At 37.8% G+C, this 16294-nt stretch overlaps 2 protein-coding genes across 4 annotated transcripts; both read right to left on the reverse strand.

The window, feature by feature from the left end:
• Window positions 1-762: 762 nt before the first annotated feature.
• LOC146306542 (E3 ubiquitin-protein ligase TRIM21-like) lies at window positions 763-5697 on the reverse strand. 2 transcript variants are annotated; one of them, XM_084711053.1, is made up of 2 exons: window positions 5451-5697; window positions 763-2260 (listed from the first exon to the last, which is right to left on the reverse strand). In XM_084711053.1, exons 1-2 carry the CDS (start codon window positions 5688-5690, stop codon window positions 884-886), a joined length of 1617 nt encoding a protein of 538 aa, XP_084567179.1. In that variant the 5' UTR covers window positions 5691-5697; the 3' UTR covers window positions 763-883. The 2 variants fall into 2 exon arrangements, with proteins under 2 accessions (XP_084567179.1, XP_084567178.1); XM_084711052.1 differs by lacking the exon at window positions 5451-5697 and having other exon boundaries at window positions 763-2518.
• A 3891-nt stretch (window positions 5698-9588) lies between these two features.
• Window positions 9589-13277, reverse strand: LOC146306543 (E3 ubiquitin-protein ligase TRIM21-like). 2 transcript variants are annotated; one of them, XM_084711050.1, is made up of 3 exons: window positions 13154-13269; window positions 12868-12906; window positions 9589-11649 (listed from the first exon to the last, which is right to left on the reverse strand). In XM_084711050.1, exons 2-3 carry the CDS (start codon window positions 12893-12895, stop codon window positions 10013-10015), a joined length of 1665 nt encoding a protein of 554 aa, XP_084567176.1. In that variant the 5' UTR covers window positions 12896-12906; window positions 13154-13269; the 3' UTR covers window positions 9589-10012. The 2 variants fall into 2 exon arrangements, with proteins under 2 accessions (XP_084567176.1, XP_084567177.1); XM_084711051.1 differs by lacking the exon at window positions 12868-12906 and having other exon boundaries at window positions 13154-13277.
• Between the last annotated feature and the right edge of the window lie 3017 nt (window positions 13278-16294).

Here is a 16294-nt window from a genome sequence, read left to right on the forward strand (position 1 = left end):
ATCACGACCAATAATGGATGGGACCGTGATTTTGTAGAAGAAGATCACAACAACAAAGACAGGTCCAATCATAGTACCGATGGTCAGTTTTATTTATACAGCAGTATAAAACAAATTTTCTCTCAGATCTCTGATTGACTTGCAAATCAATTACATTTCTCTTATGGAAGTGTGGAGGAAAAAAATTACATTTTACAACAATATTATTAGCAGCAATATATATATAAAGCATCCAACAAATTGGGAAATTATATGAAAAAAAAATACACAAATCCCTAAATCTGAAAAATTAAGATATTATCCAGTCCAACACAAAAAAGTGAAAAAACAAAAAAATATAAAGTATGAAAAAAAACAAACATGTAAATTTTATTGGAATAGTTTGTATTATTATTTTGCTTCAAAACAGACTGAATTACTCAAACTGAACTACAAAATGTAGTATTGGTGTTCCAATTCTGAGTAGGGAAAATAGTTGTCAGCTATTTAATTTTCATGCAAATGATGTAAAAACACATTGAAGTGATTTGGCAACTCCTGAACCCTCAGAGACTGGACCAATGAAACCACAAAAGCTCCACCAAAGATCTTTACTATTTCTCTGGCGCCTCCAAGTGGAGCAGAACCAACAGTGCACTAACCTTCAAAAGACAACTGCTCTCTTAAAGCTTTCTGTAACCCATTTAGAGAGTTTTACAGTCTACAAATTTACAGTTACAAGAATTCAACTTCAGAACTTCTCTTATAAAATATATGAAATATGAAAATGAATATGAAATATGAATATGAAAAATACTGATAGAAAATTCACACCAGAAACAACCACCACCACAGTCAAATAGCAAAGGGAATTTACATGACAGTGACTCCTGTTATGATTCGTCTAATCACCATGATTGATGGGACAAATGATTAGGGGAGTGGAGTTTTTACCACTACAGTTATGATAGGGATTGAAATATGGGTAGAGTTTCTCAGTGAAGTTACAGTCAGTAAAGGAGTAGATGAGAGCTGCAGCATCTACATCATAAAAAGAGACCAGACCCTCTTCATAATCTACAAACACCCCCACCTTCTGAGGCTTCAACTTCAGAGAGAGGGGAACTGATGATTCAAAAGCTTCGTACCCCTTTTCAGTGGACAAGCGCAAAAACCAACAGCCATTCTCAAGGGCTGATGTGACTAGCCCGATTCTGCTGATGGACTCATTGGCCACTCCTAACTTCCAGGAAGTCTTCCCTTTAACTTGAACTTCATAGTAAAATCTACCTGAAGAGAAACTCTGCTTTCCTAGGACAGAATAACACTTGAATCTCTTGGGACTGTCTGGAAGATCCTGTTGTACATCACCATGACTGACTTGCTTCCCATCATCAGACAGGATGAGATAGTGATTTGCTGTATCAGGATCCAGAGTCACATCCACTGCAAACTGCTGGACCCTCTTAAACTCATCAGGAACACACAGCCTCTTAATCTCTGTACTGAGTGTCTCCTCCAGCTGAGCCACAGCTCTCCTCACTGTCCCCTCATATGATGAGTGAACCTTGACATCTGTCCAGTCCTTGGTGGGTGGAACAGTGTTCATGGATGGAAAGCTTTGGAGGAGTTGGAGGTGGTCTTTGGTGCATGAGAGCTGCCCCAGTTCAACACTTCTCTTCGTCAGCTCAGAGATTTCCTCCTCCAGCTCTTTGATGAGGTCCTCAGCTTGTTTCTCCATTATTTTGTGTGTCTTGTCAATCATGTCAGTGACCTGAGCCAGACTTTTCTCAACAGACTGGATCAGAGCAGTGAAGACCTGCATGCTGGCTGCTTTCTCTCTGTCTGCATCTTCCTTGCTGAGCTTCACAGACTGTTTGATCTGCTCAATCTTCAGTCGTCTCTCTTGGATCATTTGGTGAACTTCAGCTTCTGTCTTTCTCAGCTCAGTTTTCTTTCCCTTATATTCTTCTTCCAGAGGAACAATGTGATGAAGCTTGTGATCTGACTCAGTACAGAACTGACACACACACATCTGGTCACTTTTACAGAACAGCTCCAGAGGTCTCTCATGCTTCTGGCACCTCCTGCCTTCCAGGTTCTCTACAGGATCAATCAGCTTATGTCTTGTTACGACTGTGAATTTCTGGTGAAGCTCCAGGTGAGTCTCACAGTAGGAGACCAGACACACCAGGCAGGACTTCAGAGCCTTCAGTTTGGTTTCAGTGCAGATGTCACAAAGAACACCTCCTGTGTTAGTAGGTCGTGTCTTTGAGCTGCTCTTGGTTTCCTTTTCAACTGACTGTCTGAACCGAGTAGCAATCTCAGATATGAAAGCGTTGACCCGCAGATCAGGTCTTTTGTCAAAAAGCTCTTTACACAGGGGACACTGGCACTGGACATGAATATCCCAGTGTTCTGTGATGCAGGTCTTGCAGAAGTTGTGTCCACATGGTATGGTGACTGGATCAGTGAACACATCCAGACAGATGGAGCACAGAAACTGATCTTCAGAGAGGAGACTGCTGGCTGCAGCCATGTCTGAGAACAAAAGTGAAAATGTCAAATAAAAACATGAACTAATGGACAGTAACACAGTATCAGCAAAAGTCATGTTGAAACAAGTTGGTATGTTGCACATCACTGAACCATTTAAAGTAGAACTGGGCAGTAATCCATTATTATTGTACATTGTCTTAACAGGGACCACAGATCATCACACCATAATGAACAATTTGAGTAACAAAAGATGTAGCCTAACTACAGTATACCCATTTAGCACCATGAATACTATTTAGTACTATGTGGGTGAGGACTGACTGATGAGTATGTAAAGATCAACGCTATCTTGGTTAACAAGGTTGGCTGCAGGGTACTGACTGGAGAATTAACTGTTTTCTGATGGCAGAGGAAATCAGAGCACCTACAGGAAACCCACACAGGCTCCAGTTACTTTGGTTTTAGAAAGATAATCAAAGAAGACCAACCCCTACAGTTTTTAGATACCAAGTATCTTTCTAACTACAAGAAGGGTCTGTCTATGGTCTTAAATTATCTTATATCTTATAATCTTATGACTGAGTTTTTGATGTGATTCTGATTCTTTGATCTAACTTGAGCTTATTGAGAAGGAAACTACTGTCTCTTGGAAGACAGTGTCTGTAAGACACCTATGGCAAGCCCTTTTAACATGTAATCAATAGTGGTGATAGCAATAATTGTTCTGTGACTAGTTTGAATATGAAGCCAAAATATCCATAATGTAACTTTGAATAGTAGCAGTTCTAAATAAAGATATCTACACTTGATTTCTCACTAGTCAAAATGTATTTTCCTGATATAAAAAATGTATTTATTGCTAGAGGAAATGTCCCTTGTAGATATCTGCAACCTTATTACAACTAGTCAAGTATTACCATTCACTTTTATTCAAACTCAATTATGTATAGAGAACTACATTTTGGTCTGTTTAAATTCTAAGTCAACATATCCAAAATGTAATATAGATTTTGATTAATTAGAAATTCCAATTAATTTACAACTTAATTCTCACCAGTCAGAATGTTAATTATTCATATCAACATTTCAGTTCTTACTAGTGGCAGTTATCATTGTAGATATCTACAATTCTTATAACTTACAGGTAAAAATAAAAGAATTCTTGGATGTCGAAAATGCAATTCTGACTAATCAAAATTAAATTATTGATGTGTTGCTTGATACTGTAACTAGTAAGAATGTAATTTCAGATATCTAGAATTTCATTTTCTCTGAAGCAGTGAAAATCAAGTTTGTACCAAGTTATATTTGTGATATCTACAATTCCTTCTGTTTCCACTTGTTAAAATGTAGATGCCTTCAATGTACACTGCTAAATTAATATGCTAATTAGGGAAACACATGAAATGGATTAGCTAATTAGGGTTAATTAGTATTTAGAGATGTAGTGGAAATTTCATTTCCACTTGTCACAATCCTTTTTCAACATGTGGAAATTCAATTGAAGATCTGTAATCTTTATTCTTACCAATGAAAAGAATTATTAATATCTATAATAAAATCAAAGATATCTGTAAAATAGTTTTGAGCAGTCAAAATGTAATTTCTACATGTGAAAATATTGAGTAAAGTCAGTATGATTTGTCTGAGCTGTTCACAAAGGTATCAGGAGGTCAAATACCAACATTTTTGGTTGGTGAAACGTTCCGAGCACAGCAAAAAAAATGAGGAAGAGGACACGGTCTTTGCAGAAACAGACACCATCACACACTTCTAGTGAGTCACAAGTGATGATTGAAAGAGATCATTTAATATGAGGCCATTTATTGTGTTTGCTCAAAAAGATATTTTGATATGTCTGAATGTCATTTCCACCATAGTGAAAACTACATTGCTAATAGTCAGCATTAGTGATTAAATGTTAAAATGGCATAGACACCTCACAATGCCTGGGCAGAAAAACTAGCATGTCAGCCTTTTTGCCATTTGTCCTTATTAATTCTATTTAATTATTGTTTAAAATACAATGACTGTCATCAGCTGTACTCACTGGTTGTACTCAGAGGCTCCATTGTGCTGTTGACCTGAAGTCTTCAAGTTGTTTGTTTGTCGAGAGAGAAGGACTTATCTTGACTTCAGTGGTGCCGCCAGTCTGTTCCTTTCTGTCTGATGAACTGTAAAGGAGGTGACTCTGACACTCCTCTTTTCCCAGTCTTGATGCACCTGTTTGTGCAGTTCACTTTACCACAAGATGAAACAATTTAACCTAACATGTAAATTAAAGGCCTCTGTAATAGAGAAAATATTAAGACCATCAGAAACTAAATTCATGTCTAAACTTTACCAAGGCTTGATGGAGTCTTCTCTAGACAACACTCTTTCTACTAAGAGAAAATAGGAAGTTGATCTTGAGGAAAACATGGCACAATCTCTTACAATTCAAGAGTTTGCATAGAAAATATTACAGTCCAGCAAAACTGAACATTATGCATCCAGAAATATCCTTTTTATGTTGGAGATGCAAGAGACAAAAGGGGTCTTTTCTGCATTTGCTATGGTCTTGTTGTAAACCCACCCTCTTCTGGTAGGAAATATGTTCTGTTATTTCATCAAGTTTGTGAATCAGTTTAATACCTACTGTGCATCTGTCTACTTGGGAACTTTAATGTTGGTGATTGTAGTCTTGCATTTATTTCTGCAAAAAAAAATATGGCTGATGGCTGGAGAGCCTCTTACCCCCCAACACTTTCTCAATGGAAGTCAGAGATGTCAAGTTGTATTCCCTTTGATTATTTATATTACAAAATGAAATATATTCTGTGATGAGGCTCCAGGTGAGTCTCACAGAAGGAGACCAGACACACCAGGTAGGACTTCAGAGCCTTCAGTTTGGTTTCAGTGCAGATGTCACAAAGAACACCTCCTGTGTTAGTAGGTTGTGTCTTTGAGCTGCTCTTGGTTTTCTTTTCAACTGACTGTCTGAACTGAGTAGCCATCTCAGATATGAAAGCATTGACCCGCAGATCAGGTCTTTTGTCAAAAAGCTCTTTACACAGGGGACACTGGCACTGGACATGAATATCCCAGTGTTCTGTGATGCAGGTCTTGCAGAAGTTGTGTCCACATGGTATGGTGACTGGATCAGTGAACACATCCAGACAGATGGAGCACAGAAACTGATCTTCAGAGAGGAGACTGCTGGCTGCAGCCATGTCTGAGAACAAAAGTGAAAATGTCAAATAAAAACATGAACTAATGGACAGTAATACAGTATCAGCAAAAGTCATGTTGAAACAAGTAGGTATGTTGCACATCACTGAATCATTTAAAGTAAACTGGGCAGTAATCCATTATTATTGTACATTGTCTTAACAGGGACCACAGATCATCACACCACAATGAACAATTTGAGTAACAAAAGATGCAGCCCATCTACAGTATACCCATTTAGCACCATGAATACTATTTAGTACTATGTGGGTGAGGACTGACTGATGAGTATGTAAAGATCAATGCTATCTTGGTTAACAAGGTTGGCTGCAGGGTACTGACTGGAGAATTGTGAACTGTTTTCTGATGGCAGAGGAAATCAGAGCACCTACAGGAAACCCACACAGGGTTAACATGCTCCAAACAATACGGATAAGGACCGAGCAGATAACATTTGCCTAAACTCTGATATAGTAAATGGAAGACTGGAAAATACCACACAGTGCTACACTCAAGAAGTTTTATAACTATAACTGTAATCCCTTAAAACTATGTAGTGAGCTAATTGGTCTTGGAGTACTAAGCAGTTAAATTATTGATGTGTTGCTTGATACTGTAACTTGTAAGAATGTAATTTCAGATATCTAGAATTTCATTTTCTCTGAAGCAGTAAAAAACAAGTTTGTACCAAGTTATATTTGTGATATCTACAATTCCTTCTGTTTCCACTTGTTAAAATGTAGATGCCTTCAATGTACACTGCTAAATTAATATGCTAATTAGGGAAACACATGAAATGGATTTGTTAATTAGGGTTAATTAGTATTTAGAGATTTAGTGGAAATTTCATTTCCACTCGTCACAATCCTTTTTCAACATGTGGAAATTCAATTGAAGATCTGTAATCTTTATTCTTACCAATGAAAAGAATTATTAATATCTATAATAAAATCAAAGATATCTGTAAAATAGTTTTGAGCAGTCAAAATGTAATTTCTACATGTGAAAATATTTAGTAAAGTCAGTATGATTTGTCTGAGCTGTTCACAAAGGTATCAGGAGGTCAAATACCAACGTTTTTGGTTGGTGAAACGTTCCGAGCACAGCAAAAAAATGAGGAAGAGGACACGGTCTTTGCAGAAACAGACACCATCACACACTTCTAGTGAGTCACAAGTGATGATTGAAAGAGATCATTTAATATGAGGCCATTTATTGTGTTTGCTCAAAAAGATATTTTGATATGTCTGAATGTCATTTCCACCATAGTGAAAACTACATTGCTAATAGTCAGCATTAGTGATTAAATGTTAAAATGGCATAGACACCTCACAATGCCTGGGCAGAAAAACTAGCATGTCAGCCTTTTTGCCATTGTCCTTATTAATTCTATTTAATTATTGTTTAAAATACAATGACTATCATCAGCTGTACTCACTGGTTGTACTCAGAGTCTGCACTGTGCTATTGACCTGAAGTCTTCAAGTTGTTTGTTTGTCGAGAGAGAAGGACTTATCTTGACTTCAGTGGTGCCGCCAGTCTGTTCCTTTCTGTCTGATGAACTGTAAAGGAGGTGACTCTGACACTCCTCTTTTCCCAGTCTTGATGCACCTGTTTGTGCAGTTCACTTTACCACAAGATGAAACAATTTAACCTAACATGTAAATTAAAGGCCTCTGTAATAGAGAAAATATTAAGACCATCAGAAACTAAATTCATGTCTAAACTTTACCAAGGCTTGATGGAGTCTTCTCTAGACAACACTCTTTCTACTAAGAGAAAATAGGAAGTTGATCTTGAGGAAAACATGGCACAATCTCTTACAATTCAAGAGTTTGCATAGAAAATATTACAGTCCAGAAAAAGTGAACATTATGCATCCAGAAATATCCTTTTTATGTTGGAGATGCAAGAGACAAAAGGGGTCTTTTCTGCATTTGCTATGGTCTTGTTGTAAACTCACCCTCTTCTGGTAGGAAATATGTTCTGTTATTTCATCAAGTTTGTGAATCAGTTTAATACCTACTGTGCGTCTGTCTACTTGGGAACTTTAATGTTGGTGATTGCCATTACAGGTAAAGTAATCTTGCATTTATTGCTGCATTTACTGCATTTCTATCTCATCAGAGTGGAAAAGACTCTGAGCTTCAGAATAAAAACACTTTTTGATATCTAATGTTCAACAATTTTGACATTATGTACAAGACAATATCTGACACAGAGTACACCCAAACAAACTTTCCCCATTTCTCTTAGTTGTTTCTATTGCATGGTCAAATGAGAGACACACTTATCTTTGGTATATAGTTTCACAACCTGAATTTTAGATTTTGAATTTTACCAGGATTAAGAACTGAGTTTTTGACCTCCAACCTTTAAATACAAACTGAGCTTGGTAGAATTGAGAAATTCTGTAATAGTTTTAAAATATTGGGTACTAAATTTGTGAACCCTAAAAAAAAAGACTCCCAGTGTTTGTTTGACTTTCAAAGGTATTTCCCCTTAAATTAAAATTCAAATTAGCTGTACCACGAAATGTCCCAAGAGAAAATTTATATATATCACGACCGATGATGGATGGGACTGTGATTTTATAGAAGAAGATCACAACAACAAAGACAGGTCCAATCATAGTACCGATGGTTAGTTTTATTTATAAAGCAGTGTAAAACAAATGAGTCACTTCTCTGATTCACTTGCAAATCAATTAGATTTCTCTTATTGAAGTGTGGAAGAAATACAATACATAACATTTTACAACAATATTAAATGATCAGAACTTCTAAATGAATAAGCAGCAATAAATCATCCAACAAACTGGGAAATTATTAAAAAAAAAAAAAAAAATCTGAAAAATTTAGATATTATACAGTCCAACACAAAAAAGTGAAAAATTACATCAAAACATATAAAGTATGAAAAAAAACACAAATATATAAGTTTTGTTGGATTAATTTTTATTATTATTTTGCTCCAAAACAGACTGAATTACTCAAACTGAACTACAAAATGTGATGCAGGTGTTCCAATTCTGAGTAGAGAAAAGGTTTGTCAGCTATTTAATTTTCATGCAAATGATGTAAAAACACACTGAAGTGATTTGGCAACTCCTGAACCCTCACAGACTGGACCAATGAAACCACAAAAGCTCCACCAAAGATCTTTACTATTTCTCTGGTGCCTCCAAGTGGAGCAGAACCAACAGAGGACTAACCTTCAAAAGACAACTGCTCTCTTAAAGCTTTCTGTTAATCATTTAGAGTCTTAAGGCCAAAACACACTAATAGCTTCAACTGCCAATGGAAGCCTCTACAGCACACTGCAGGATTCAGATTTAAAATTCCAAAACCACAGAACCAGTAGTATTTTAGGAAAAGGTCGTTATTTATATACATCTATTTATTTCTTTAGTATTATTATTGTTAATAATAGTTTATTTCTTTAATAAAATATTGTCCTCTGATGGGAAGACTTGTCACCTTTTTTCAGGTCAGTCTACATAATGACTAGATGGGGCGCATTATTCATGTTTTTGTATTGAGGCAGCCTGGATAATTTACATCAGTGAGGAAACACCGACACACACCAAGGAGATGAAGAGGGAGAGACAGCATTTGGACACTTCACATCATGGTTTACAATAATGCAGCGCAGTGACAGATGTTTCATGGAGGAGATGAGTGACTGTTTGGTACAGAGGCAGATATTTTGTCTGCAGTGAACAAACCACAGAACTGCATAGTAACATCAGGATTCATCATCAAAAAAGTTTTATATCAGTTGACACTTAACATGCGCTCCCCCTCCCTCCCTCCTCTCTGAGATGGAGACGGAGTAATTAAATATTTAAAAGTATGCAAATCAGACTTGGAGTAAAAAAATCTCACACCACATAGTGCACAGTAATATTATGATTCATGGTCATAAAAAGTTTTAATATCAACTCACATACATCTGTCCATATTCACATGTTCTCTCCCTCTCTCATTGCTGCAGATTGGCTTTTTTTCTTTTACCTGGTTTCAGGTTGAGAAACTGGCAGCAGCTCTCCCCAAACATGTACTGCAGCTGCAGAAAAAAAAAATCCTGGTCCTCATTCCATGCTCCAAAATTGAAACATGCACGTCAAGATGCTTTCAGTGCGCGTTCTTGCAATTTAAAACAAAAGCTGTAGTTCAAAAAGCGAGCAGTCAGGCCTTACAGTCTACAAGGTTACAGTTACTAGAATTCAACTTCAGAAGTTCTCTCATTAAATCAAAATCACAGTCAAAATAGGAAAAAGATTTCAGTAATTTACATGACAGTGACTCCTGTTATGATTCGTCTAATCACCATGATTGATGGGACAAATGATTAGGGGAGTGGAGTTTTTACCACTACAGTTATGATTGGGATTGAAATATGGGTAGAGTTTCTCAGTGAAGTTACAGTCAGTAAAGGAGTAGATGAGAGCTGCAGCATCTACATCATAAAAAGAGACCAGACCCTCTTCATAATCTACAAACACCCCCACCTTCTGAGGCTTCAACTTCAGAGAGAGGGGAACTGATGATTCAACAGCTTCGTACCCCTTTTCAGTGGACAAGCGCAAAAACCAACAGCCATTCTTAGGGGTTATTCTGATTTGCCCCGTTCTGCTGATGGACTCATTGGCCACTCCTAACATCCAGGAAATCTTCCCTTTAACTTGAACTTCATAGTAAAATCTACCTGAAGAGAAACTCTGCTTTCCTAGGACAGAATAACACTTGAATCTCTTGGGACTGTCTGGAAGATCCTGTTGTACATCACCATGACTGACTTGCTTCCCATCATCAGACAGGATGAGATAGTGATTTGCTGTATCAGGATCCAGAGTCACATCCACTGCAAACTGCTGGACCCTCTTAAACTCATCAGGAACACACAGCCTCTTAATCTCTGTACTGAGTGTCTCCTCCAGCTGAGCCACAGCTCTCCTCACTGTCCCCTCATATGATGAGTGAACCTTGACATCTGTCCAGTCCTTGGTGGGTTGAACAGTGTTCATGGATGGAAAGCTTTGGAGGAGTTGGAGGTGGTCTTTGGTGCATGAGAGCTGCCCCAGTTCAACACTTCTCTTCGTCAGCTCAGAGATTTCCTCCTCCAGCTCTTTGATGAGGCCCTCAGCTTGTTTCTCCATTATTTTGTGTGTCTTGTCAATCATGTCAGTGACCTGAGCCAGACTTTTCTCAACAGACTGGATCAGAGCAGTGAAGACCTGCATGCTGGCTGCTTTCTCTCTGTCTGCATCTTCCTTGCTGCGCTTCACTGACTGTTTGATCTGCTCAATCTTCAGTCGTCTCTCTTGGATCATTTGGTGAACTTCAGCCTCTGTCTTTCTCAGCTCAGTTTTCTTTCCCTTATATTCTTCTTCCAGAGGAACAATGTGATGAAGCTTGTGATCTGACTCAGTACAGAACTGACACACACACATCTGGTCACTTTTACAGAACAGCTCCAGAGGTCTCTCATGTTTCTTACACATCCTGTCTTCCAGGTTCTCTACAGGATCGATCAGTTTATGTCTTTTCAGACTTGTGATTCTGTGATGAGGCTCCAGGTGAATCTCACAGTAGGAGACCAGACACACCAGGCAGGACTTCAGAGCCTTCAGTTTGGTTTCAGTGCAGATGTCACAAAGAACACCTCCTGTGTTAGTAGGTTGTGTCTTTGAGCTGGTCTTGGATTTCTTTTCAACTGACTGTCTGAACTGAGTAGCAATCTCAGATATGAAAGCGTTGACCCGCAAATCAGGTCTTTTGTCAAAAAGCTCTTTACACAGGGGACACTGGCACTGGACATGAATATCCCAGTGTTCTGTGATGCAGGTCTTGCAGAAGTTGTGTCCACATGGTATGGTGACTGGATCAGTGAACACATCCAGACAGATGGAGCACAGAAACTGATCTTCAGAGAGGAGACTGCTGGCTGCAGCCATGTCTGAGAACAAAAGTGAAAATGTCAAATAAAAACATGAACTAATGGACAGTAATACAGTATCAGCAAAAGTCATGTTGAAACAAGTAGTTATCACTGAAACATTTTAAGTAGGACTAGGAAATAATTCAGTATTATAGTGCATGGTCTTGAAAAGGACCACTGATTAGCTGTAAAACTGCAACAGATAACTTGAGTCACAAGAGATGCAGGCAGTCCATCTACAGTATACCCATTTAATACCAACAACTGAGAGGCGTTAGCATAGAGGCTATGAGGATGAGGACTGACTGATGAGTATGAAAAGATCAACACTACCTTAGGTATCAAGTTTGGTGGAGGTTGCTGGAATGTGAACCTCCCCAAATCCAATAAAGAATAGGACAGAGCCACTAAACTGATGCAGTAACAGCCAAGACTGGCCTACATACAGTGGAGAAACACCAGATTTGAAGGAAGGAGCGGCCCCAGGCCCACGTCTTTAAGGGGGTATACTTTGGGCCCAAATCTCCCTGACTGAATCTGCATTTTTGTTGTTTATATTTTCAAGTTGTGTCTTGATTGCGGCAAGAAATAAAAATTCAGATTCAGAGCACATCTGTGTGTGCTTGTGTTGCAAACAGCACCAGCGGGGCACTGTGGCCTGTTTGTGTTATAGATTTCACCTCATTAGTACTCCCTTAGTGGAACCCACACCAGTATGACTTTGATTGTGGGAATTTTAAACGCTTGCAGCATAATTTCTATTTCTCTTGCTGTTTTTTTGTAATAAGTAAAGTTTAAAAATAAATAAATAAATAAATGTAATAATGTAAAATTATCAGTGTGTCTAAAATCACTTTTAAGTGAAGAGGTGAAGTTACATCATTATCATTATCATCATTATCGATAACAACCCCTCTCTGTCTTGCTCTGTCTGACTCAAGTGTAAAGTTTGTATGTTATCTCTTTGACCTGTGTAGTGTATAAGTTAGCCCGCTGTATTCTGTCTGTGATGGCTAAAATGTTATTGTTATTGTCATGGCCCCCCAAAGAACATACTTATAAATATCATATTCCATTTCTGCCAAAATCTGCCAGTAGATCCCTATAAATCTTAGACACAGGACTTTTAGGCTGTGCTCCAAATCACATAGTTTTTCTTTTTACTTTTAGTACATGCTGCAGCTGTCCTGCAAAGTACTTACTGTTGCATGCAGTATGCATACAATCAGGACATACCCTTACTCATACATCCTGCGCAGTCCATAGTGTGAAATTCTGAGAAAAAAAAAAAACGGAACGCAGCTTCAATGGGCTGTCATCTGTCTGTGCTCTTTAAACGGCTCAGCTGATGTGACAAATCTTATGTATTATACTGTATCTGACAAGACAAAGAATGTAGGCCTTGCTATGCCCTGACAGAAAAACTTTTTGGCATTGTTGTCCTTGTGAGAGTTTTCCCTCTTCCCTTTTAACTCAATTTGATTATTGTTTAATTTACATGAGTATTATAAACTGTACTTACTGTTTGTACTCAGAGGCTCTGCTGTATTGTTGACTTGAAGTACTTTGTTTGCTGAGACAGAGGGATTTGTCTCGACTGCAGCGGTGCCGTTTTACTTTCTGTTTCATTTACTGTGAAGCATGTGATTGTGAAACACTCCTCTCCTGCCCCTGTTGACCTGCTCATGCAGTTCAGCTAGTAATCCTTTGTTGCACCTTTCAGGTTTGGGGATGAAGATTGGAAGATGAAATGAGTTTACTTAACATTGAAATTCCAAAATTATTCTAAGAATATTTTCACCTGATATGTCACTCTTGGTTTTCAGGGGGGGTCTCCCTCTGTCAGTGCTGTGCGGTTACTCTTGCTTAAGTTGTGTGAGTTGCTGAGCTCAGTCAGACACAGGGACAGATGAGCTACACTGTACCAACAAACTGTATCTGATGCTGAACATTTCTGTGACAAGCAGCAGCTCATCAAATCCTTCACAGAGGAAGTCCAGCACTATCATGCCCTCTGGTGGTCATGTTGGATTATTGTTACTGATGCATTAACATTAAGCAGTATTTTTGGATTGCTGTATATACTGTACTGCAGGGTAGTTTAATCTGTAACGATGCATGTATGTAAAGTGGTGGAGTCAAAACTACACTATCTGCTCCTAAAATATCAGGGAGTAGAAGCAGAAAGTTGCATACAATCAGAAGTAAATGTGCTGAGTTACTTTCCAGCAGAGTCTAAGAACAACTGATTGCATTTCTAATGATAAAACTTGATCATCTCATCACAGTGGAAAAGACACAAACTGTTCATGAGTCTTTCTATCTAATGTTCAGCAATTTTGACATGTACAAAAAAATATCTGACACAGAGTACACCCAAACACACTTTTCCCATTTCACTTGGCTGTTTCCATTGCATGGTCAAACAAGAGACACACTGACTGCAGAATAATTAATTAAATCACAATACTTCTTATATTCACAATTATCACTTATCTTTGGTATATAGTTTCACAACCTGAATTTGAGTGTTTGAATTTTACCAGGACAATTAAAAACAGAGTTTCTGACCTGACTTTTAGATACAAACTTACTAGAACTGAGAAATGTTTTAAATTGTTTTTAAGATACTGGGTTGGGACAGATGGTGCACAGAAACTGACCTTCAGAGAGGAGACTGCTGGCTGCTGCCATGTCTAAGAACAAAAGTGAAATAAATAGTGATAATATCAGCCAGTCATTTTAAAACCAGTAAAGTTAAACATTACTGAAAGTGTAAGTAGTAAGTATATTGGATACTGTTTTCAAAGAGGCAATAAATAACCTGTCAAACCACGATGTACAACATGAGTGACTGGAAATGCAGGCAGCAGATCTACAGTATACTCATTTAGTACCAACAATTGAGAAGGAAGTAGCCTAGAGGCCATGAGTTCCCAAATTTATTAAAGAGCAGGACAGAGCTGCTGTTGTCTGATGCAGTAGAATCCAGTGCTGTTCCTGTTGGTGCTCTGGAGCTCAAGCATCCACAGGGAATGTTGCCAATGTGTATGTAAATACTGTGTGAATACCAAGGTGTTCACTTTGTTTGGGCTACATGAGTCAGTGTCCAACACTGGCTTTCACACAGCGAGGAAGTACTACACAGTGGATCTGATAGTCTTGAACTCATCTAGAGCCTTTACTTAAGTAAAAGTAGGCATATCTCAAAATAAAAATGATGCATTGGTCCTTTATTTAAAATTTTACACAATAAAAGTGTTATATTATTACATGTATTGTATTATTGTATTATTAGGGCTGATGCATTAACATTACACAGCCTTTCATTGTTGTTGTATTTCAGTATATAGCCAATTTTAATTGCTGTATGCTGTTTAATTAAAGAGTAACTAGTAACTGCACCTTTCAGATTAATTTATGGGAGTAAATGGTACAATATCTGCTTCTGAAATGTTGTGATGTAAAAGCAGGAAGTAGCATAAAATCAGACTACTTAGGAAATTCAACTGAGTTACCTTCCAGCACTGACAGAACCTGAGAACAACTGATCGCATTTCCAATAATATGACTTTATGCTCTCATCAGAGTGAAAAAGACCTGCTCAAATTGTTGATGACCTTAAGAATAAAACATTTTTTGATCCTCTACATCTAATGTTAAGCAATTTTGATATTGTGTACAAGAAAACATCTGCTGTTGTTCTCATTCCATGTTTGGGTGAGAGACACACTGACTGCAGAATTATTAATTCTCAGAAATCTGTTATTGTGTCAAAATCACAATACTTATCAACTTCAAAATAATATAGTTGCTTTTACTATTACCTGTGATTTTTGCAAATCTGTCTCATTATTTACATTCTGTTATATAAATATATTTCTACAGTGGTGGTTCTAGATCAATTTTACTGGGGGCCGGGGACTGTTTCGTTTTGAGTGACACATTAAATCCATGTGGTGATGGAACATAAAGTAGTAGTGCACAAGAAACCCATAAAATATGACGATTAGTATTTGTTTCAGTAACAGTATTTGTTTCAATACACTTAATCCAAGAGGATTTTTTAAGTAGAGAATTTCCTCAACACTAAAAGGAAAACTTATCCTCAATTTATTAAAAAAAATACTTCAGTGCAGAACTTGAGTAAATGTACAGTTATATTACACCACTGAAGAGCAAAGCAGATATCAAATATGAAACCATGCAGCAGTAAAATAGAAACTAGAAGTGAGTCATTTTCATCATCATTATCATCATCATCATCATGTGTTGGGAAATCTTTTGCTTGAGGGGTGTTGATTACAGTAAATGGAAGAAACGTGGGGGCAAGGGTGAGATCTTTTTTGAATTATCAAGTGTCCAAAACGGCACTGTGAAGATTTTATAGTTTTGTTTTTTTTTTTACGTTCGTTTAGGACCGTGAAGTAAGCAGGAGAACATCAGCAGAGGGAGCCTCGTGACGGATACACGTCAGGGCACGAGCGCGTCACGCTGGCGATTCTACCTTCATCATCCAGCTTCCCGCCCCCAGCAGCCACAGATCCACAAGAGGCAAAGAGCTCTCACTCTGACGTTAGTTTTCGCTACAAATACAATTCTCTGTCATTACAGGAGCACACCATAAAATGTTATAACAGAATCCCTCTAAGAAAAAATTCCC

The sequence above is a fragment of the Lutjanus erythropterus genome, chromosome 22, assembly GCF_056507025.1.
Source record: "Lutjanus erythropterus isolate fLutEry1 chromosome 22, fLutEry1.hap2, whole genome shotgun sequence".
Lineage (NCBI taxonomy): Eukaryota > Metazoa > Chordata > Actinopteri > Lutjaniformes > Lutjanidae > Lutjanus > Lutjanus erythropterus.

What these genes read in the sequence shown, in the direction of transcription:
- LOC146306542 (XM_084711052.1), bottom strand. Translation starts at nt 2,518, where the DNA reads ATGGCTGCAGCCAGCAGTCTCCTCTCTGAAGATCAGTTTCTGTGCTCC.
- LOC146306543 (XM_084711050.1), bottom strand. Translation starts at nt 12,895, where the DNA reads ATGGACTGCGCAGGATGTATGAGTAAGG. An exon ending in CGCAGGATGTATGAGTAAGG is followed by an intron (nt 11,650 to 12,867) that starts GTATGTCCTGAT and finishes TTTTGTTCTCAG; the next exon opens with ACATGGCTGCAGCCAGCAGT.